Source organism: Aythya fuligula, chromosome Z, assembly GCF_009819795.1.
Source record: "Aythya fuligula isolate bAytFul2 chromosome Z, bAytFul2.pri, whole genome shotgun sequence".
Taxonomy (NCBI): domain Eukaryota; kingdom Metazoa; phylum Chordata; class Aves; order Anseriformes; family Anatidae; genus Aythya; species Aythya fuligula.
Genome location: NC_045593.1, coordinates 1,456,559 through 1,481,238, shown reverse-complemented (window position 1 = coordinate 1,481,238; position 24,680 = coordinate 1,456,559). Strand labels below are relative to the sequence as shown.

The window sequence follows — 24,680 nt, the reverse complement described above, 5'->3', positions numbered from 1 at the left end:
GGTGTCAACCGAGCTTTTGTGGTGAAATTTATAAATGGTTTTCGTTCTGATAACAATTCTGACAACTTATTTTTCCCCCGTGCTGCTAAAGGAAGGTAGGGGAGTTCCAGTTGGCTTGCCCTGGGGTTGGATCACTAACTCAAGGTCATCTTTGTGGAAAAATGTTTATATTTACCACTTTCTACCTAATTTTATTACGAATGCGGTATCTCTCCCTGGTTATCGTACCCAAACCAGCTGAAAAATTTAGTCTGAGGTTAGGAGTGGCGATTTTCTTTCTGTCTGGCGAACTCCTTTGCTTCTGAACGCTTCTCCACAGCTGAGCAGCTGAAAAAATCAATACGAGTTTCTGGGCAGCAGGAGCAGAAGCTGTATAAACCCTGGAGAAAAACAGCAGATGAGAGGGATATCGTGCTCTGGAGAAGCTCCTGCATTTCTTTGAGGTGGCTGCAGCACAGTCCCCAGGCCACGCAGGTGACAAGGTGTAGGGGAAACCCCAAGCAAATGCTATTTTAATCTGCCTTACTCCAGGCTCTGTCTTCAGTGGGATCCATCCACGAGCCCCCAGCTCGTTTGGCACCGTTATTTTATATTTGACACCTCTGCACTATTTTTTGAAGTGCTGCTTCTGTCTCCCCGGTTAATTCAGTTTCCCCTGTTAATACGGGCTGGATCTTGGCAGAATAAATTACTTCACACTTATAATTATAAAAACAAAAGGAAAACAAGTGAAAAATGAATATTTTGCATAATGTATGCAGATTTAATTCACGCCGTGAAGTGTAGAACTGCGGCCCTGTACTCCACTTTGGTTTTAAATGTCATCATAAGTGAGAAAGGGAAAAGATTGTTATTCATGAGGCTGGAAATTATCCTCCGCAAGTGTTTCAAACGCTTCACCTGTCTGCGAACAAAAATCACTGCTAAAGAGGAGGCTCTTCCTGGGCTCTTTCTCTACCAATAACTCATTCTCGATATCCAAATGACATTTGAAACCTGGGGTATCCCAGGGTAATTGCAATTAAGCAAGAATCTGTTAATTCTGGTTTTGTTTTAAAGCTTTTCCCACAAAACAAACCCCCCTCTCAGGAGGGGATGTGCAGAAAGGGGGAAAAAAAAGGGTTTGGAGCAGGTATAAAAGAAGAGAAAATGCCTCCAGGATTTCTTTTCATCCTTCTTACTGTGGTAGTCGCAGCATCTCATTGTACGGAAGGAGACGAGGGAATGGAGAGCACAAGTCCAAACCTTCCTGCAATTCCTTCTTTTATGGTTCAAAAAAAAAAAAAAAAAAAAAAGACCTTTCCCAGGGTTAAGGCCTTTTCTGCCCCATAAAACAGCAAGAAATAACTTGTGTGCAGCTATCAACCTACAGAGAGGAGAGGAGAAGCCATTAATCCATCCTGGTTTATTGGTGAGCGATAAAGGGAGGAGAAAGCCTGCAGTTCCCCATATCCACATCACTTTCTAAAACAGGGTTAGTTTCTGCTCCCCACTCTCTGGTAGAGAAGTCTTTGGGATTGGGCTGCTTCCTTTCATCTTGTAAAAGGACCAGAATCGTTTTTAAGCCTTCTTTCCTCTTGGGAAAGCGAGTGTGCTTGCTCAAGTTATTTTTTCCATCCCAGTCCTTGGCTGTACAGCGTATGATACGGTCTGTAGCTTCACCACAAGAAAAAAAAAGCCCGTGCCGTTGGATCCTGCACATCTGTACGCAGACATTTCCTCTGAAGCTCTGGGATGTAATCTATTATCTGAGAAAAAAACCCCAGTCAAAGGAACTGAGTGTGGCAACCCCGCTGCAGGAGCTATGGACCCCAGACAGGATTCACCAGATCAAGGAGCAGACTGTATCTTCAGTGCTGCTGAGTTTTCTGTTTAAAATACAGCTCCGATAAGGTTTGGCCGAGCCGTGTGCCATCTCAGAAACGCTCCGAGCTATCGTGCTCGTGAATTTATCAAAATGCATTTAATTCCGGCAATTGGCAGCCGGTCTTCTTTCATGCTTCCCGAGTACTTGGTTTAAACAAAATTTATAGCCCATCTTCCTGGAGGGGTTCTGGATGGATGCCCCAAGCCCATCATGATCAGGAGGCATTCGGACAATGCCCTCATCAATTTTGGCTGGCCCTAAAATGACCGCTCACCAAGTCCACCCATGGACTTGATGAGCTTTGAAGGGCTCTTCCAACTGAACCATTCTTTTTCTTCTTATTATTATTATTTCTACCAGTTAGAAGTACCAAAACTCAGTGCCTTGCATATAAATGTTCTTCCCATCACCAGCAGTGAGGCTCATCTCACCCAGCTTCGTGCCAAGACGAAGGGGCTGAATTTATCCCTGGATGCATCCGTCTCTGCTCATTTCGTATCGATGAAATGAGTTCTGCTCTAATTTCTCGGCATCATCAAGCTGGGAATCATCCACAAAAGTTTTACCAGGTGCATCCGATTGCTTTATTCGATCAAGAAGGAAAAGAAGAGGATGTATTTGTAATCTCTCCAGCGCTTGGTTTGCCAGGGGAATTGGCTGATGGTTGTGCAACCCCAGACATTAAATCGGGGTCTCCCATTTAGTAAAGCAGAAAACTCAGAGTGGAGAACAAGGAATGAAGACGCCCAGCATTGCCGTGGAAGGGATTGAGTTCGATGCTGGGTCAGGGCTGGATTTATTTCTCTTATTGATCAAAGATCTGGCAGGAAAGATAAAGCGTGCATCAATTATGTACGAGTGCAACAAAATTGGGTAATATGACAAGTGTGCGCCAAAGAGAAATAATCAGAAAAATAAAGACAAACAAATAATGGAAAAGGAAAAATGAAGATAAGTTTATCTGGTAGGAGAATAATGCGTAGCGGCCATAAAACATAAAAGTCAGCAACGAAGAGGAAAGGTGGCTCAGCCACCCTTTGCTGTGCCATCACAGCTGCTCACTTTGCTGTACCATTGCCCCCAGACAATGAATTTTCAGGCTATTGTGATTCAAATGCATATTTTTTTTTTTTTTTAATTTTTATGCTCCACGGAGCCTTCCTAAATCCAACAGTATCAGAGCGGGACTTTGCTGGCAGCAGGACCCTCCTGGTTAGCTGTTGTTGCTTTTCCTCTTATTTCCCATTATTTTGTTATTAGCCCCGGCAAATGACTTAGCTCTGGCTGACTCAAATCCTTCCTGCAGGATCAATCCTGTGCACTGAGGATGCTTCAAGGTGGTCCCCATCGTGCCCTCGGTTTAATACGTTGGCTTTCACCCATTCATTCTCTCCTCAGTCCCAGAAGTTTTGGCCAAAGCAAGTTACAAAATGAGTCATGTCCACGTTTTGCTTGGTGCTAAAGGTGCCACTCTCCTCCATTTTTCACTGAAGATGAAAACTATGTCCCCTTTCTACACGGCTTCCAGCTCGCAGGTCTTTACCTATTAAATTATTCCCTACAACCAGAAGTCTTTCTCCCATTCAGGTAGCTGTCGACAATAATCCAAACACTTCTTAACGCCGTTTAAATAAACAAAATTAATTCATTCGATCTCTGAGATGCTTCAGGTCTGAGATCATTGGTGTAGATCTTTGCTGAACCAATTTAAACACGGGCAGCTGAAACAATAATTTTGCCCGAGTGCTCTTGTTAACGTCACATAAAAATGGTTTAAAGAGCACAGCTTTGGCTTGATGTATTCATAACTGTACACTGAAAAATCATTTTCTCTCATTTGCCCTAATGCATCAGGCTGCCAACTCTTCTTAAATTGGGTATTTACCATGGGCCTTTTTCAGTTCTTTTTTTTTGCAAATTCAGGGCCAACTTAGGCAGGTAATATTTCTCTAGAAGGGAAATAAAGCTTGAGGTGCGTGTCAGGGAGCTGATGCATCACAACTAAGAACATATTTGTAAAGCTCTTGGCTCCTCAGCAGTTGAATTAATATTGGCCATCTGCTGGAGGAATGAATATACATTTGAACCGGTCTTGTACGAGCAGATTGGAAAGAGATATATGCAGAGTGGAAAACAGGAAGAAATTTGTCAGGAAGTACTTGGTTGCGGATGACCTGAATGGCTGTTTTGTCACATTGCAGCCTTAATGGAAAACGCTGCTTTTTAAGTAATATCTGGAGAAAAAATGCCCTTTTTCCCTCCTAGCATCCTTCTACAAGCAAGGTAGCAGTGAGAGGGGCGTCCGGTCAGTCTGCGTGTGATACGTCCTCAAAATGCACTTACCTTGATGAATAAATACCAGAAAAAATTCTGCCCTGCTCCTACCCTTTTTCGACCGAGATGCTAACAAAGAAATGAATTCAAGTAGTCGGTGTCACTGCAGGGAACCCGCTGAATGGCTGTTTAAAGGGTTTGCTAATAGGTCTATCACAAACGAGAAGGAATGAGCAGATGCAGTTGGTTTTTTCTCTCCCTAGGGGACCTCTGAAGTGCCACCTGGATGATGTGCATGCTTGTGAGCAGATTATAAACCACATGGAAAAAAACACGCTCCTTTCTGTCCGACGGGAGAAATATTGGGTGTAGCTTGTTGGGATTTGGCTATTGATGGCACCTTGTCCCACTTCTCTGTTTCTCTTCCCTTTCAGTGCCCAGTGCGATGCCCCAGAACGTCTCCTTGGAAGTGGTCAACTCCAGGGTAAGTCTGCCCGTGCTCAGCATCTCGTGGCCGGTGATCCTGCGTGCAGGTGTCCCTGCTTTTGGTAGGCTCTGCATCTCCACCATCTGCATCTCATCCCTCCTCTGAGGCTGAATTTGATTTTGGGAGGCGTTCCTCTTTTCCTTTCCACAGGCCCAAATGTCACCTATGCTCCAAAACTTCTTAATTAGGAAAAAAAAGCCCTACTACAGCATCAGTCCAGCAGAGGTGGGTGGTAGTCGATGAATGAGATTAGCCTGGGGTGCTGTCAATGCTAAGAATCAAGGAGGAATTTGCTCCTCTGTGGCTTTTTGGGTGTTATTCTGGTGTACTTGGAGCTGTGTTACTGAGCATGATTAAGGAATGTGGTTCTCTGAGTAAAAGTGTGTCTACCAAAAGGTTTTCTGTTCCCCCTGGGCAATCCCTCCTTGGGATTGCCATTGCAACTTGTCCTGTGTCACTGTAAAGGGCAAAAAAGGTCAGGGTGGCCATACCTGAAAGGATCAAAATACCGTTTTTGCGATCTTAAGGAGTTCTGCGAGGATTTATTTTTGCTTTCTTGCATGCTTACCTGTGTGCATTGACTCGCACAAAAGCGTCTCGGGTGAAATCTCATTAGAAGAAAAACTCCGTGTTGTTTTTTTAAAACATTTCCGTGCCATATTTCAGCATTGGCATGAGGAGACAGAAACAAAGGCAAGAAAAAACTCGTATATTACTAACTGAAAATCAGTGAATCGTAGCAAAACCGTGAACAAAACCATGTATTCTGATCTCTTGGAGGTTCATGTGAGAAAAAGATAAAAGGCAATCAGGTGCTGTGGTATTTTCCTATGCAAAATGGAGCTGTGTGTGACCAGCAATGTGAATAATTTTATAAAACAGCTTTGTCTAATGTATAAATAGGATTCAAAAAGTGAATTTTGATCCTGCTGCAGAGCCATGGCACCTCGGAGCTTTCCTGCTGTGCAGGTCCTGCACGGATTCTCCTGTCCTGTAACAAGTTTACCAGTGCTGTAGGTTTTCCCTATGTGGGGACACCAACTGGGTCATTCTCAACCCAACTCCTTCTTTCTCCATGTCATATTCAACAATGTGAGACTTCATGGCATTTAAGGGAAGTGGGGAGAAGCATCAAAAATGTATTGGTGAGCTCCTCAGGTGGACACACCACATATTCCCGTGCACATGGGAATGAAAAGCCTCATTTCCTTTCAAGATCTCATTAAAATAAGCCCTGAAACACCCCAAAAATGTTCGAAAGAGAAGCAGTGATTTTTTTTCAGAGAGGCTTCAGCAACAGGAGTGCCACTTCAACGGAGGAGAGAACAGCAGAAGCTGTTCCCTGATTGCAGATTAACGTCTGTAATAGATGTAACTGTGGCATGATTAAACAGAAAAATCTCTGGGAATAACGAGAAGCAGAGCTGGTCCTGAGGGAAAGGAGGGGTGGGGAAGAAATATCTTACTGATGGGGTTATACGCACCACGTGCAGGTAGGTCTGTTGTCGTCTTGCTTATTCCGATGAGCACATCTCAATTTTCTTCGGAAGCGTTCATTTGTTTCATTTCAATGCCGTAATTCCCTTCTTAGAAAAACCTGTACCATTTCCATGATGGAGTGGGCTAATATTCTTTCGTAAGATAATATTGTACATAATAGGTGTTAATTGCGCTTCGTGCTTGATGAGTGCTACTTCTGAATGCTTTCGGAGAGATGGGTGAGATTGCTCCTTTTTATTTACTCCTCACATTTACCGGCACTGCAGAAGCTCTTGTTTTGGAGCTCATTTCATTGATTTTCACTGGCTCGTTAGGACATTGCAAAGCTCAAATTTCAGCATGTGAAAGAAAGGTGCAATTCCCACCCATCTGTGTCTTATCAGCACGTCCCCTAGGACGTTATCTTCACCACATCCATTTGCACAGCTGCCCAAAAACAGGAGCCCAAAGCTCACTGACTAGGATAAACCGCAATTTAAGAAACATTTATGGGATCTCCGATCCGTCGGGACCACTGAGTACCTGTCAGGCTGATCTTTTTCTTCCCTGCTTGCTTTCATGACATCAAACCTTCTGGATCTTTATTTATTTATTTCAAAATTCCCTCTGCTGCAGTTACTTTCGTCTTACAAGCAGTGCCCAAAGGGCATTGTCGTCTTGGCGCATCTTGTTCCAAAGCTTCGTGTTTACTTTTTCCTTCCTTACTCTCAAGGTAAAATGTCACCGAGCAGTTGATCATGGTTAGTGACCTTTTAGGCTGAGCGTTTCCATTTTGAAGCACTTTGAACAAAAATAGAAAATAAGACACGGGTTACGATGCTGCATGGGATGGGGCACGGATGCTCCCACCTTGGGATGTATTATAGGGTTATTTGCACTTACAGGTAGAGTTATTTTGTACAGGTGGGGTAAAAGAGTCTACTGTGAGCCTCTGCTCCAAAATTCATCCTCTGCTCAGGAGATCTATGGCTTTCCAAAGCACCCACTGTTGATGGAGAGTATCAGTTTTAAAAGCTCGCAGGCTGGCAGCTGTGTAAAAAGGTGTTTGAAGGGTGTATCGTGGATCTTTACTGGAAAGAAAAAGTGATGTGGAATTGTTCTGCGCTCTCCTGGACCGCATCCTGCAGGTAGGGACGATGTAGGGAAGTGCCCATACCCACATACCACATAAAATCCTTGTAAGATGGGAATAGAGTTGAAATATCTACATCTAGGCAACCAGAAACAGCAAATATAGCAGAAATGAGCTAAGCTCACTAAATCTCAAGGAATAAAAAGTTTTCTTTCAAGCAGAACCATCTTCAAAGATCGTGCCCCGAAATGCTATTTCCCTTTTTTTTTTTTTTTAATGTGACTCCTAACAAGGCGAAGTACGCAGTTTCTCACCTTTGTAAAAGGTTGTGATAACCCAGCCTCCTGTTGCACTTCTGCAGTCTTTGTCTTGCCCGTCTTCTTGTTTTTCTTCTCTTGGCAGCCCTTGCTGAGAATTAATTCAATTAAACGCTTAAAAAGCACGGACTGATGCAATCAAAACAAATAACCAGCCGTCATGGTTTGCTAACCGGGTTTGAGCCGTGCACAGAAGAGACCCAAGACTTTGCTTTGGTCGTTTGCAGAATTGTTTAAATTTTTATCTCCGGTTTAATAAGATTTCTGTCTCGCTGCTATTTTTCTTTGGTGCTGGCAGATCTATTAATTTAATAACATGACGGAGACGGCCAAGCAAATGGAAGATGCTCGACGTGAATTACTATTACCGTGATTATTGCTTAATATTGATGGGGCTCTGGGACTGGAGACCTCAGTCAGATCAGAATTGATAACGGTGAGGACTGGGACAGAAATACAGTTCCCTGCCTAAAAGAGATTTCACTGTAAATCGCAACGCAGACGTGGCTGAGACAATTAAGAGGAGAATTTGATCTGAGAAACCGGCGAAAGGCACGGGGGCTCGTAATCACCGCTGGCTGGTTATTAGAAATAACCACTGCTGGCCTCTTGGTAGCAAGCGACCAAGAGTTATTTCAGGAAGAAATCCTCTTTCAAAGCTTTCTACATGATTCCCGATTTTCTTTTCCTATGAATTAATTATGTGTAGCGTCCAGTTTGGCCAAAAGAAAGAGCAGTGATGGGAAGGATACGCACGTAGGTGTGCACATGTCTGTTGCCATTAAATTCTGGGCGTGAACCTGATTCAACATGGAAGCTGAAAATGCCCTTTTTTGCCCTCTCTTTTTACTAACGTGTGGCTTGTTCCTAAGAAGAGACTCATTTCTAGTTTATTTCATTTGAAAATAGCCTTCTTTGCTAAGGAGAAGGACGCGTCCAACGCTTAATAGAGTTTTGTCAAAGAAATACCTGCACCTACAGCTTCTCCTTCTAGAAAAAACACGGAGCACATTGCTCAAAAACAATGGGACAATTACCAAACCTTCGTCAGCAGAGGTCAAAGAAGGGGACCATTTCCACAGCAGGCGGCTGGAAAACAAAAAAGTCCAAGACTTGCAGTTTCAAGCTAAACAAATTGCCAACCTTTTTGTCTTCTAAAAGAAAACCTTTCTGTAAAAAAAAAAAAAACAACACTTGTTAAAGAGAACAAGTGTGATCCCAAAGCACTGCTTGAAGTCGCTATTTTGTGCCATGTTTCATTTCGTTGACAAAGCGGGCCCACGGAGCAGCGGTGGAGGGAGAGTGCAGGTGAGGACATCACAAGAAGTGCCCAGAAAGTCACTATTTTATATAAAACTCCCGTCAATTATCCTGTAGAAGAGGCTTTGTATGGAAACCTGGTGTGAAGATTAGGAGAATGCTAACAAATCTCTTTTTTCTATCGTTTCGTGGGTGCGCATCTTTGTCTTTATAAATAAAAAGTTCATTGTCGTCATGCCCTGTAATGTTTGCTACCCAACATCTCTGACGTTTATGAGGTTTTTGGAAGTGCCATAAATAAACTGGGGGAAGAAGATTCTTCATTGTCTTCATCACTGGCTTGCGGTAGGAAAAGAGAGGCTTTTGTTTCAAATTTAACAAAGGAGAATTTGGCTTAAGCGAGTGCTAGCCGTGGGTTGTACCCTTGAATACCACATTTGCAGCTCTTTCCTATTATCCTTAGCTCGTTACGCTGAATAATTGTGTTGTTTAACATTCACCGAGCAAAACTCTTTCCCTGCTTCTTGCCTCATGTGGTCAATTATTCCTAGCAAAATCTTTGTAATACGCAACACCTTGAACTCTCTGCAGCTACTGCGAGCGTCTCTTGCTGTCAAAAGGGGTAGGCTGGCGGGTAGCAGGACCTCCGCCCCGAACAAATCATTTAATTTCACACTGCTTAAGCACCTCGCAACCATGGCTTCTGGAGATGCTGCATATTCATGGCCACTTGGACCGCTCAGGGCTGCAGGGTGGTGTTGAAGTTGGACAAAAATGGGGACAAAAATTGCCTGATTTTAGAGGAAGTCTGGCTGTGGGGTTGCGGAGGGATGTCCAGGGGGCTGCGGTGCTGGACCCCGATGGCTGAGCTGGATTCGTGGCTGAGCCTGATGTTGTGAGGAGCCCAGACAAGGGCACAATGCGGTCAGCATCCCATCAGCGAGCTCCGTTTTTAATCGTCTTCAAACTCGTTAACATTTTGTAATGGAGAACGGCGCCTAAGGTGCTGAGTGCCACTAAATGTCCTAATAGATGGATCCTTCTGGGCTACCTGTACTTTTTCTATCAGACTGATTTTTTTTATGCAATTTTTCTGTCCCTTTTCTTAATAATTTTATGCAAAAGACTTAGACAATCGAAGTTAGGCATCCGATTGCCTGCTCTATAGGCGCTCTTGTATGGGATGCTTTACGTTAACCTGGGACCTAAAGAAAACAAACCTCGTGTCTGAACTTTTCCATCACCTACACAAAGGTTTGCTGCTCAGATGGAATCTTAAATGATGTTGAAGGGTCTCCAAATTAACGTCATCACCAAACTATCAGCTCTTTAGCAATCCGTGGCACAAAGCTTTCATCATTTTTAGGGTAAGATGTTACTCGTTCCTCTCCTCCTCACTCCGATTTTGATCCCCAAATAGTTTTCTGCTGCTGCGGAGGAGGATGCAGACTGGAAGACACTTGCCTTGGGATGCTCCATGACACGCCGGAGCCAGATGCTTCCACTGGAAAAAAAAAATATACTTTTTTCTTTCCTTAGCATCTGGGTCTAAAGGCTGCTTTGCGCTGCAGACAAGCGGTGCACAGCCCCGGAGATCAACCATTCTGTCAGGCTGCATTTAGCTCAGCTGCTTAAAATTGCTCTGCTGCTAAACGTACATTAAAATGTGCCATAAATGCATCCAAAGCTTCGCAGGAATTGTTACTGAGCTGTACATCACACTGGTGCAGCACCGCGGGCTCCCTGAAGGATGAGGATGGATTGGGCCCTTTATGACGAAGCAATAGCAAGCAAGGATGTTTCTTTTAAGGCTGGACAGACTGTTTCAAGTAGGTGCCATCTATCCTGCTTAGAGCCTTTCATCATCATATGTCAGACATTTAGCTGGCACGGGAGGCATTTTTCTCCCAAATGAGCATGGTAATTATCCATTTTCTCACCAACTAAGCTTAAATCTACCTAAGAAAGCAGCAGGGTGCGCAAGGTGCTGGCAAGGGGACGTTGCTGTCCCCCGTCCTGCTGGGATGCTGAGCATCCTTCCCGGGTATCGACTCGCTGAGAGCACTGCTACCAAAATACGAACAAAATTGCTAATTGAGGCACTTCTGTGTAATGAAACTGTCCTTCTGGTGGTGGTTTTGGGGGAAAATCGAGGTGATAGAGCTAAGCCAGACAGTCAAACAAACTGCCATCCCCCAAACCTCTCCTTCCAGCAGGGATGATGGCGGAATCGATGAGTATAAAAAAATCAGGAGAAGCTTTCCTCTGCTAACTCTATCGCACTGCCTGGTGACGTTTCTGTACAGCAAGGCTGAAGAGCCAGCAGGGTGGTTAAGCTGGATTTTAACATGATATTTGCCAAGTGTGAAAAACGTGGTAATTTCTGTAATTAGCTAATGTTTGTAAAGCACCGTGGAGGCTGAAACTCTTCAGATATATGTAAATGTTATGGCAGCAGGGAAAGATGAGCTGCGTATACTGGAAAGTGAGATTGGAGGAAAGATAAAATTGTTTTTTCTTCTCTTGCCAGATGGAGCAACGTAGGGTAAAATAGCGTTGTTTCTGAAACTATGATGAACGTTCAGAGAATTTATCTAAGTTGGGAAAGTAAATATGAATGATGTCCAGGAGCATCTCGTGTCGGAATCGATACTGAGTGGTTTAGAAGAAGCAAAGGTAAAATCAAAGTGACTGTCGCCACTATTTAGTGAAGTGTCCTCTAGAAACAATGCTAGTAACCTTTAAAGATACTACTTAAGGAGAAGACCGTCAAGCAAGAGATCTTTAACCTTTAAATGTATTACTTATTAGGGAAGGATAGAAACAAGCTCTGAGCTTAACCTTTAAGAGCAGAAAAGTTTCTGATGGCTCGTGGATCGATACTTTCTCTTAATATTAATTATCCACATTTCTGAGACCAGAACTGTTTGGGGGTCATTCTCTCCGTAAATATCCCTTGAACTAATGAAGCTGGAAGATGTGTCATTATCAGGGAAGCACTGTAATTGTGGCCGTCAAAATACTTGCGTGGCACAAGTTCCAAGAGCTTTTTCCAGCTATTTATCTTGAGTAGTGTGAGAACTGAAGAGCATCGTCCCCGTCTGATACCTTGCCGCTGAGCGCACAGAAACCCTCAAAGGTTACGGTGTCAAACCTGGGCAGGTTCATTATGTTATGGGATTTGATTAAACCTTGTTCGAGGTGATGAATGTTCCGGCCACCTTTTCATTTAGGATAAATTTAGCGGTACTATTAAGCCACTTAATGCAGCAGGCAACACGCCGAGCGGGAGCTCTGGGCAGTTATCTCTTAATGATAAAGACTCGGCGCCTGCCGAACGGTGCAGCATGCGAGGCTTACCCAGAGACCAATAAACCAAATTAACGAGCTATGACACTGATTAGTAGAGCTCTGTGTTCCTGGGTATCTCTGAGAGAAGCCATAAAGAGCTGGGGAAGGAGAAAGGCAAGGTTGCGGGTGGCCACAGGGAGCCGATACCGGCTGCTGCCATGCCCCGGCGCGATGGGACCTATGGGGAAGGAGCCAAAATGTTTGTAGGCTCCTGTCCCTGTGCAGGAAAACATAAACTCTGCTTGGCTTTGGAAAGAAAGATCCCAGCTTAAAACACCCATCTCCCTTCTAATATGAGCAATATTTGCAGCACTATTGTGGTAATGCTTTGCGCTTCTGCACGTGCAACTTTTGAAGCTTTTAGCTCTGCTCCGGGATGAGGTTGGTTTCATGCAGCCCATCTTCACCTAAAGTGCATGATGTCTTTACATGGCGTTTTATCTTTTTATATTTAACTCTACATCTATGGTTTGGACGTGCTTAAGAACCATGGTATAAAGAAGGCACTAATATTAAATAAAAACCAAGAAGAACAGACTCCATTTCTAAATTTTGAGCAAAAAATAAGTTGCAGGATATTAAAAAAAAAATAAAAAAATCAGTGATTTTGCTGAATCATGAATATTTCAGTTGACTTTTTTTTTTTTTTTTTAACTTCTGTATAATCTGGTAAAGGACTGGGGAGAGGTACTCTCAATGCTCTGTGCGGTTGTGCCTAACGTCAATGCAGGTTGAAAAATCAGCCCGTGGCATATGACATGCACAGAGCGATGGATTCAGTCAAAGGAGATTGGTTTTTATTATTTATTTAATATTTTTTTATTTATTGAGGTGTGTACAGCTGTATTTACCTTTGGTTTAGGGTGATGCTAAACAGTAATTTTCCCCGCGGGCGCCGACCTGCCATGACCAAGCATTTGGCCATCAAATGCTGCAACCGAAGTGAAAAGACAAAGGGTGTTTAATGCACACTGAAAGAAGGAAGTTGCCTGATTTGTATTTCTAGCAGGAAAAAAAATACTTCTGACCTGTAATGTCTCCTTTGGATGAGTGACTGAACGATGGTTTTCTTCCAAATCGGAGATTTACACAGTGAAAGCCCAGCCTTGAAAAGCTCCCTCCCGTTTCTCTTTGTGCAAAGCCCCACGTTGACTCATCGGGCTGGAAAGAAGAAACAGAAAGAGAAGATTTCTCCAAAAAACACTGTGATGATGGTGAGGGTGAGCCAGAGATCGAGGGGCTGGTTCACACTCATGTGCTTTCCAGGCACTAAGCCTGCTCTCCGCTTGTTCTAATATTTGCTTTTTCCCTTAAGAGATCCTTATCCTTTAGCAATTAGGCAGCGAGGCTGACAAAATAATTTATAATCACACCAGCCAAAGCAGCACAAATCTGTTCCTAAATATATTTCCCCTTAATTTGATGTGTTGGGGTAAACAGTCGGTGCATTTATAAACACGTTCCTTGCAAATTGCTGGCGTCGCGGTAGTCCTGATAAGCACAGCATTGTTTTTTAATACCAGAGGAAACATCTGAATGTGGCAGAGCTGCTTGTAAAAAAAAAAAATATCAAAACTTAATAGAAAGAGGGGATGCTTTGGGTTGAGAACTGGCAGGTCTGTGCTTTAATCCCCGCTGGTTTATGGAGCGGAGGTTTTAATGCTGTGGGTTTGCTCCAGCCGTCTGTGGCAGTGCCCTACTTTCCGTTCCCCAAATTCGTAGCTTGCTGAAGCCCGATTTCATTTTGAAGTTACCTAAGCGTCTTCAAAATATGTTTGTCAGTTTTCTGATCGCCGGTACGATTTGGCCTCGAATTACGGATTTCAGGGCCTTCCAGAATCACACGTTGGAGCCAGCAAGTGCGATAATTTCCAAGTTTCTCCTCTATTCCTCCTATTCACTGAGAACAAGGTGGTTCAAAGTGCTCATTCTGCCTAGGAGCACAACGATATTTATATTATTTCTGTTATTTCTGTTATTTAATGTGCCCTGATGGGAGCCAGCTGCGCGGGGTACGCCGTGCCAAAGCCCCAAACCATGGGCATTGCTGGGCAGAAACCAGATTATCCAAATTTTCACCATCAAAATGCTTCCATACTTGTTCAATAAGAAGCAGACGTAATCCTAGGTGACCCGTAGGTTGAATTTCTATCAGCCTTTTAGCCTGTAGCAGGGAATCCCAAAGTACCGTTTTGTTCCCATCTCTTGAATGAGCCGGAGGAAACAAGCCAGTTCCTTGTCCACGAGCAGACAGGAAGACAAATTGCTCGCTGTAAATAATTCACTCATCTCCAGTTCTGCCTCGCTCTGTTTTAATTTTGCAGCGCTGCCAGATTGCATCGCACGTGGCTTTCCGTGGTTTTCTTTGTTATTTAGTCCTCCGTGCTCTAATGCCTCTCCTGGAATTGTTTTGACTGGGGAACATCTTGCAATTAAAAAATATATATATATAAATAAATAAAGGAAAAGAAAAGAACAGCAGGGTTGTAAAAGGGAGTAGCAGTGCTGTTGGAGCTGAAGACAAAAATAATGCAGAGAAGGAGAACCCAGGCAAGTCCAAGTGGGAGAAACACGCTGGAGGAGGTGAGGAGCAGCATCCAGCGCTGTGTGAACTCGCTGAGAGCAAAGTAAGGATGCTTTGGGTATGGGGTGTGAGGGTCTGTGCCGCAGGATTTGTGCTACAGCATCGGGAGGTGGGCAGCGTGATCCCAGAGCATCGCAGATCCTGGGTGAGCAGGATGAGGAGCAGCATCGGGAGCAGGGGTTTCATCTGTTTTGAGTGCAAAGACGGGTTAATGAAAGCTGTAAGGTTGATGTACATAAATGCAAGGGCATTCAACCTCCACGCAGATGCTGTCAGATATAAAGTTGTGGTTTTGGTGAAGCGTGAGCCTCCTTGAAACTCCTGCACCCACATGAGAGCTCAGCGGTCCTTCATTTAATGATGGAAACTTCCCACTTGGAAATCATTCCTTTTACTTTCCGCTGTCCTCAACCCATCGATAAGCAGCCTGGGGCTGCTGAAGTGGTCTCCTTTTTCATAAATCTTCATCTTCGAGGAGCTGGAAGAGGGGAATGACATTTTTTATGACAATATTCAGACCGTGAAGCAGGACCAAGCTCGCTCCTCAGCTCCATGCCTCCTCTCATCCCCTACCAGCCGCCAGGCAATGACAGTCCACGGCGGTGTCTGTACAGTGGCGTTTTATTATTATTTGCATGTCAGACAGTCCCCGAGCGCTGCTGCCTGTCCTCAGCATCTCATCCTGCAGCCGCCAGGAGCCGTGCAGCTCTTTAGCACAGCCTGCTCCCGTCCCACGGCACCGATACGATTCCCTGCGCAGCCACACGCCACTTCAACAGTCAATTTTGGGGGAGCAAATAAACAGAGCGAGAAATTACCGATAGCATTTCAGGTGTAATAGAGAGCCTCCTAAGCTGGCTCTGAGTGCAAGGCTTCCTTTTCATCCCCGTGTCCCCAAACACCTCTTCTGCACGTTTTCTTTCAGCAGCCAGCCAGGGTTGGCTTGCCTGAGTTTTGGATGCCACCGGTATTTTTGGCCCTGTGGCTTTTTTGGAGGGGGAACGCATAAATAAATGCATAAATACATCCCCTGCTTTTTATTCCAAGAGGCAGGTTTGTGCAAGAAATAACTCTAATCCTCTAAATCATTATTCACAGGATGCATCCAGGGGCTCATGAGTTATTTCCATTTAATTGTGCCGTCTAGCAGCCGACCTTTGATGAACTCCCCTAAAACTGCCAGGTTTCCTCTCTGAAAGGGGGCACCCCAAAGTAGCAGGGCTTAATCTTTCCCACTCGAGTGGAAGAAGGGGATAACGTCATCCCTTCCACGAGGGTGCTGTGAAAATAAACAGGTAAATGAACGTATAAATTCATTTCATCGGCGTTTGCAAGTTGCTGGTGCCGTGGAAAGCCCAGGAGGTAAACTGGGGAGCTCTGTCTCCTGATTGGGACTAAAAAGAAGCAGTGGAAATTTCTCGTTGACATTTTTGGAGCCTTTTCGCCCAAGGCTGATGTCTTCCCCAGTCCCACAGGTAATTCGGTCCCCCAGGTCCCACTGCTTCAGCATCCTTTGGTTCAGAGGTTTCGCTGCCTTTGCTCAAGGAGTCGTTGCTCCTCCAGTGACTCCAGCATCAAACATGTTGCTTTTAACCAAAAACCTCACTCTTTTTGCTTGCTCTCTGCTTCTTTACCTGCTATTTAAGCATAACTGCTCCGCCCAATATCCCGCAACAAACTTTAGTCGATCTCCTGCATATTCATGAGTTTATTTTCAGCACGGGTTTTCTGCAGCTCCGCTTAAGTGTTCATTATATCCAGCATCCCTACTGAAGTTTTCTGAAGTTTCCAGCTGTTTAAAAACCTCGTCGGAGCTGCTACGTGCCGCAGTCGAGTGCAGAGCCTAAATATGCTTGTAAAAAAAAAAGAAAAAAGAGTCCAAACATCATTGTGCTGAAGCACCAACATCTTCTGTTCCTATTTATTTTTGGGGTGGGTTTGCTGCAGTAAAGGCAGGCTGCAGGCAGCAGAGGGGAGCTGCAGGTTGCAGCCCAGGCTGGGGATGTCCCTCAGACCCTTGCTGTGATGGATGCTGTCAGGCATTAAGCCCTTTCTGGGCTTAATAAGATTTTAGAATTAGCCGAGAATCGGGATTAATTGCGGGAAGCCAATCCCGTGGACACCCCGAGAGCATTTCCTTGCAGACACAAGAGAATTAAGTTGGCTCGGTCAAATGCAGCGGCCTCTAATCCTAAGACTAGTTAAAAGCTTATGAATAAGTCGTGTTCCTAAAGTCCTGGAAGTCCTTCAGGACAAGGGGAGACTTTTCCTGGCTGCTCCGAGCACCGCTTGCCCCCGCGGAGCAATGCAGCCTTCGGTGCTCTTTGCAGCATTTCACGGGGTCTTTTTAGAAAAAAACCTTACATGGCTTTTCCTTCGAATTATACAGACATATTTATACATATATACCTATTTATACATGATTTTTATATATATATTTAATTATAAAATGTTTAAAAAACACCAAAAACCTGCTGGGTTGGTGTGCTTTCCTCCCCCTGGTGCGCTTTGCCCGCAGCACCTTCTTGTCCCTCCCGGCGTTTTCTCATTTCCTATTTATTTTGAACGATGTTATCGAAGCCTCTCATTGAATTTATTGCTAATTACATTTTAAGAAAGTAAAACTGTGTTAACGTAACCAAATTCGATGAAGTCTGACAGGCACGTTGCTTCTGAGAAGCTCTGATTTAATCACCCCAGCCAGCAATTTGCCCGGCGCACAGTCGGTTAGCTGGTGTTATTCGCCAGAGAATACCCTTGGAAAAGAAAACACTCATTAATTTCTTTTCACTGAGCTCGATATTTTATGGTTTTGCATCTAAACTCTGGAAGTCGGGATGGTTCGAGTGACTGGCAGTTCAAAAATACTCGAGATAAGAAAGAAACGGGTACGGAAATAGAGGCAGAAAATCATATTTAATTTTAGGGAGGTTCTATGGCAAATATAATTTTGCACATTCCCCTGCTCCCCAAACCTCTGAAGGTCTTTTATCCACACACATAGGGAAATGAGAGCATATGGAAGGAGCTAAGCGATGTGTCCAGTCATATAACCAGCTGCTGAGCATTTATTGCAAACACCTATTTCATTAGGGCAAGGACCTTTTCCTCCGCTGATGCACGACAAAATGAGCCACGAGAAATTTTGGAATGGCTTGTAAAAGTTTACCGAGGCGGGATCCAGCTGTAGCCTGGCATAAACCCAGAAGTCATTCATTCCAGGACTCAGTCTGAGCACACTTGGTTCAAGCTGGGAGATAATTTGGGTGTCTGTCTGCCTTCGATTTCCGATGGCTTGTAATGAGCCATAAGATTTTTGCAGCATTGGCAGAGTTTTTTTTTAATTGGGTTTTATTTTTATTGTATTATTTCGTATATAAAAAAAAAATAAAGCACAACAAATGCTTGTGCTTCCCTCGTTTTCTTTAGCATTTCTTACTATCATATTTTAATTGCCTCTTATGCAGAGGGATACATGGGCAATATGGTCTTTTACCATCCACAGCTATATTGGCCTGGTGCCATTCGTGAACACAAATTTCCCTTCTGCAGCTTGGCAGTGGGGTGTACAGATTTATGGGATTTTTTGACATTTTCTGTGATTATTATTATTTTTAATCGCTGTTAAGAAGAATGCATGCAAATAAAAAAACTAAATAGGAGCTTTCTGGCAGGGATGGACACATATCTGTGGATTGGGGTTTCCATTTCTCAGTGCCTGGGGTCCCAAAAGACTCAAAAATGTCAATTTTCACCAGTGTGAAAAGTGTAGTTTCACTGCACGGGGTTACACAGCCCTCTGGCTGGTGGTTGCATTCACCAGGTTTTGAAAAATGGGTCTTCTGCCTTCACAGAGACCTGTCCCTCACTGTTTTATGCTTTTATTTTTCGTTTATAAGCCAAGCAAGTTAAGGAATGTTTGATATTCAGCAACATTTTAGTGCGTTGCATAAAAGAAACGCGCAAACGCATCCTGTTCTGTAACAATTTCGAGTAAAAAAGCAAAAAGGCAGCCGAAAACAAACACAAGAAGCGAGTCGAAAGCCGGTGCTAAGATGGAAAGATTGGAGATTAGTGCCAGGCAATCCCCGTATCTGGAAAAAGGCTGTTCCCAAAGCAGGGACAGCACGTGGCAGCCAGCTCTGTGTCACACCTCCTATGGTTTTCCCTAGGATTTCCCATTCCTTGGGGCTGTTGTGGCCTGGGGAAGTCGCCCCAGCATCGCTCTGCTGGGCTGTAGGGTGCATATCGGCACGGCCACGGCTCTCCTCCCCTCTGCTGCGTGGGCAGGATCGCAGCCCCATTAACTCCGTATTGATTTTGCCTTCCAGGAGCAGGAGAGCTGTAATTACAGCGAGTTTCGATGCAGAGGTGCAGGTCCTCTGTCCCCGCACATTCTGCATGGTTTATGTCTCTATTCCAGCCCATTTGCTCTCCCAGATTCTGCGCCCGTGATTACAAGTTACGGCTTTGTTCTGCTGGTCCAGGAGAAAACACCAAGAGAAAATATTCCCTTATTCACCCTTGGTTGCAAGTGTGTCTGTAATGAATGGTGTGCGTTCCCTGGCTCTTAGCTGGGGTCACTGCTGACCTGGCTCAGCTGCTGCGATTAATTTAAGAGCGATGGTGATAGCCATTGCCTCGGACCGGGGTGAAGGAGGCATGTTGCCCCTCCATCCCTTAAAATAATGTCTCTCTCCCCATAAGCTCGATAATTCTGTCCATTTGTCAGCATAGACCAGGCAGCCAGAAACAAAACAGCAGCGTCTTGCAGAATATATACCCAGGACAGTTAATGAAATAACATTTCTTGTACTCAAATAATTGCAAAGAAATAGGTAGCATCAATAAAAATAGCATCCTGTTGGTTTATTATCCTTAGGTCTTTTCACTGTTGCATTTTAATTGGTAGAATTCAAGATATTTTTTTTTTCATATTGACCTTTTAAAGAAAAAAAACGTCAGAAAAACATAGCAATAAATGTGGCAGGAGGATCTTTATTTGTGCTTTTGGTGATGAAGTTACATACTCAGCTGTGCCAGAGTACAAGGGACTTGTAGCTGAGGTTAACTGCTTGGATATAAGAGGGTTGTTTTGGCGGTCATGGTGAATCAGCAAATAATTTCTGGGTCAAGGTTTGCCCTATGAAATGACTGAAATTAGAGCTGGAAGGAGTTGTTGTGTCCTCTGGTGCCACTCTGCTAATGTACCGCCGTTCCCAGCAGCCAGTTTTATGGGTTTGGGTTGGTTTTTGCTCCTCCCCACTGCCCCCAGGTACTTGTAAAGTGTTTTAAGTGGTGGTGTTTTCCCACCGCGTTAGCTGGGGGATTGCTCGAGTGTCCCTCGCACACAACTCACTGTTATCACTATCCGTCTTTCGGGAAAAACCCTAAATTTTCCCTTTCTTAATGTTATTCCGCCACTTCTCGTTATGCCCCTGGGTGCCATTGCGAGCGCTGCCTTGCCATTGACATTTACAGTTGTGTACACTTTATGCTCTTCTCTCCCCCCAGTATATGTGTGCTGAGCACCCCAGGGACAGATATTCATTAGACCAGGCATGCAAAATAAAAGTTACATCACCGCACTTGCTGTTGTTATTACCTGCATTACTGTGAACTCCAGGCGTGTACAAACACAGGCTCAAGACCTTATCGTGCTACCGACCGTGACAAAATGCCAATATAACAGCGATCACAAGGATTTCTGGCACTTCTTACCACCTTTCGGTGTGGATTTGTGTTACGATATTTACAAACCAAAATATTTCACCTCACTGATAATTCCCGCCGTAGCTGGACCCTGTATCCTGCCTGATTTACTGCTTCTCATCCTTTTCTTATCTGGAATAATAGACAATATTATACACTGTCATCCGTTCTGCAGCTCAGTAAATAGTGTTGCCAGTGCTTGAACTTTACTTAGTGTCTCTGGTGAGTGAGCAGGTTGGTCACGGAGGTGGTTTTGCTGATTGTCTTGCACAGCACGTCGCCTGCCGCTGCTGCATCATCAGGGCCTGTGGCAGACGTGAGCAGGGAAAAGGAAACGTGACGGGGCACGTCCAACGTCCTGGTAAAAGAAACGGTTGTTCTGATGCCAGGGAATCCCTGAAAACACCTATTTTTTATCAAAATCATCTTACACACTGGCGATGAAAGCAGTGTTGTCACATCTGTATTGGCCTGGCAGATCCAGCGCCATGAAAGTGAAGATATTCCCATTCTTCCTTGGCAACATTTCAAGAGAGGACGCACCTTCATTAGAGGTGCTTGGACCTCGAGGAGGCCTGTTTCATCTGGAGAAGGCTCCTTTGTGTTCCAGAAACAGAAATAATTGTTGTGAAGTAAAGAAAAGCCAGCACCTCATGCTTGGGTCGCCATGAGGCCTGCTCCTCCACGCTCCCTTTGGCCTGGCTGAGAGCTTCCACTGCCTCTGTAAAATCTGATTTCTTCTTTTTTTTTTCTGAGTTTTGTGAACTTATTGACATCTAGATTTATACTTTTATTCTAAGGAAATACCTTGTGGTGTCAAATTGGGATTCAAATTTTCTGCACTTTCTGAAGCCGTCGAGTTTTTCGTTCAGCCTAATATTTAAGAGGCTAAGTGCTGGGTAGGAAAGCTCCTCGGGGATGGAGGCAGTTCGTCTGTCAAAAAGTGGCATAACTAATGGCATTTATTGAAAGAGTTAACTAGTGGAAACATATATTTTTATGGGTCAGTTCAAGTGGCCCCGGTGTCTGCTGAATAAGTCCCAGAGTGCCAGGAATGGGAGGGAAATTGCAGATACGGAGAAAAAAAAAAAAAAAAAAACAAAAACACAACAGTTATCCCACAAAGCTGCTGACTGCATTTTCACTGTCCTGTAAAAGATTTCAAGTATTTTGAGCAACGTATTGCTTTGAATGTTGTCTTGGTAGCTGAGAAAAAGCAGCAGGAGTAAGGATTTGGAGCCTGGAGTAGTTCATACTTGCATGCAGCCCAAGGGATCGTACATCTTCATCACAGCCTGCGGTTAGAGTTCATTAGAGCAAAACCGAAGCAATTGGGATGTCTGGGTGTTTTTATCAAGTCCCTGTGCTCCACAGAGTGGATGGGGATTTCCTTCAGTTTCATCCTTCTGTTCAGGGGTGATTTTAAGTGAGAATGAGCCGTATTCAGGAATATGACGTATTTGGCTATGGTCGCGCTGGATTTGTAAATGCTAAAGTCTTTCCTTCCTCCCCATCCCAGGATCTGTGCAGGAAGCAGCATACTGTTCAGTAGCAGCATTCATTTGATTTTTTAAGTTAAAAAAAAAATAAAAATCAGCTTATATCTTTTGTCCGTAAATAGAAAGAAATGTAACTGTAAGTGGAATAATACCCTATATCACCCTAGGTATAAGGATCAAGCTGTTTGCTATTTTTCCCTTTCCTTCAAAAATAAAGGCGAGAATTCTCTGGTCTTAGGATCCCTGTGAAACGACGATGAACAGGCAGGCTGCGTGGATCACCTTTGGAAAAAAAAAAAAAAAGGCAATTACCCTTTATGGACTGTTCTTCGAGTAATTTCCACTAGAAATGCAATTTTTTTTTTTTTTTTGGAGACAAAATATAAAAGGATAGAGTCCATTAGCGAACAGTTGGTCTCAGCAGAAATGTCATCCTCAGGACAGGCTTCAGCTGGGATGGGAAGTTGGAAGGAAAAAATATGACTGCTGCTCTTATTGATGCTTTGGGGCCAGATCCAGTCAGAGGCAGCAGCTTTGGTTCGACTGCAGAGCTGGCTAACCTGAACCCTTCATTAAAAGGAGCAAAATAGAGAGGAAAATGGGATGCAAGGGGACAAAAGGGACTAGGTTAGATGGTCTTAGAGGTCTTTGCAGCCTGAATGATGCTGTGGTTTCATAAAATCTGTTAGGAGAGGCACTTTGAAAACTGTGAGGAGCACAAAGAATCAGGTCTGAAGGCCTGAAAGCCTAGAAAATTTGGCCTGGGTGTTGAAGGCAGCCAGGGCACAGACTTCTTGCAGATGTTTCATGAAGGTTTAAACATTTCTAAAGTGCTAATAAAGGTGCTGAGCTGGAAGCCCCTTGCTGGTGGTGCCACGTTTTGGGTGCCTGTGGTGGGTGTCCTGTCCCCAGCACCCTCCCAGCCCCTTCTCCATCACAGTGCCTTCCCCATGGCCGCCTGACTTGATGTGGGGCCCTATACAACTGCTAAAGAATTGGAAAATAAAACACAACCGTTTCCAGGAGTTTTCTTATCGGGTTCCTACTCCTGCAGCAGGTGTTTTTGGCATGCTGGCAGCACAAAGGCACCTGAAGACAGCTGTAAATTTGCTCTTCCTTCCTCGAGGTCTTTCTGCGCAGCCAGAACGGTTGGAAGATTTCTCAGTCTAAATGAAAATCATTACCTGAGGTTTCTTTCTTTCTTTTTTCTTTTTTTCATTTAATGATTTTTTATGACTTTTTGTCTTAATTATATACAACCTAAGGGTTTTCTTGCTTTTCTGTGTGTGTTTTTTTTTTTCCTTATTCCTTGTTGAAAACATGTATAAAGCAGCGAGAACAACGTTTCTTGTTAATTTGTGTTGCAGAATCAATACAAAGAGAAGTCATAAAAGATTTTTTATGTTATAAACATAGCCTTGCCTAATGGGATTGGTGTCTAAGGGGGTGGTGTTTGGAAACAAAAACGTAAAAGCAAAATTGGCTCCCTAAACTCCATATTTGGATCCCATAGCTCCCCCGAAGCCAACAGAATGTGTGCTCCCATTTTTAAAATCCCCAGAAATGTCTCCAGAGAATAAACCAATTATAAAACAGCCTATTTCTGGGCTTAAACTGCATGATATTTATGGAATCATTCATGCCAGAATTAGCTTTGCTTCAGAATTTTGAAGGTAGCCTTAACTCCCGGCGTGCCCTTTTAATGCATAATTAACTCTTTTCACAAGCTTAATGTTATCTTTCACAGCGAATTCAGAAAGAGTCTGATGAAAATCTGTATTTATGCTCAAGTGATATTCTCCAACGCTCTTCAGATTATTTTGGTGGATCTCTTTAAAAAAAAAAGAAAAAAAAAAAAAGGAAAAAAAAAAGGTGGCACTGGGAGAGAAATAATTTATATATATGTTTGTTTTTTTCCCATTCACTGAGGTTGTTGTGACACTATCTGAGACTTATAAGGAATGGATTTGTCCCCTGCCTTCTAAGTGACCTTTGAGGTGTTGATGCACACCGGTGCATCGACGTACAAATTTAGCATTTGACGAAAGAATAAATGCTGGTGATTTTAGGATTAATACAATTTATGGGCCTAATCCAGCATCTACTGAAACCAAAAGAGAAAATATCTTCTTGACTTTAGGGGGCTTTGGATCAGGAGATGCGGAGCAGAATGCTGTGTACTGTTTACTAACCACGGTGTTTCTTCAGATGCTGAAGAAAAATGTGGTATGTAAAATTTGATACCTATAGAAAACCACTTTTTCAAAGCAGCAGTAGTTTGCAGAAATCCTAAAATGGAAAAATACACGGCTCAGTGTTTATTTAGCGTGTTATCATTTGAACAACAAATCCAAATGATGCTGGGTATCTCCCACCTCAGCTGGAGGACGAGGAGGCTCTGTCATCATCTGCAGCAACAGCTGAAGCACTTGGATTCACTAAATCTGCACTGCGTAGTAAACCCTGTTTGGGTAACTAAATATCTCCAAATCTGTTCACATAGTTCGTATTGATTAATTAAGCTGTTTCCTATATTTTTGTGTACACTCTAATATACTTCTGAGCTAGGCTATGAATGTTTAGTTGTACAAATTCCTTCTTTATTGCCTTATTTTGTCCTCAGTAAAATTTCATTTCCATGCAGCAATATCCAGCACTTGCTTCTTTTACCTGAGTGAGGCATTGAAATAGAGTTCATGGAGCATTCACCAGGAGAAGAAGCATTTCTGGGGCGTATCCTGCACGTGATGGGGTTCC

The 24,680-nt window shown here is 43.7% G+C and overlaps 1 protein-coding gene across 1 annotated transcript in view; it reads left to right on the top strand.

The window, feature by feature from the left end:
- DCC (DCC netrin 1 receptor) overlaps window positions 1-24,680 on the top strand; it is a 360,844-nt gene that overhangs the window by 248,714 nt on the left and 87,450 nt on the right. The window contains exon 12 of the mRNA XM_032206156.1: window positions 4,576-4,625. Coding sequence (XP_032062047.1) covers window positions 4,576-4,625 — 50 coding nt within the window. The remainder of the gene's footprint in view (window positions 1-4,575; window positions 4,626-24,680) is intronic.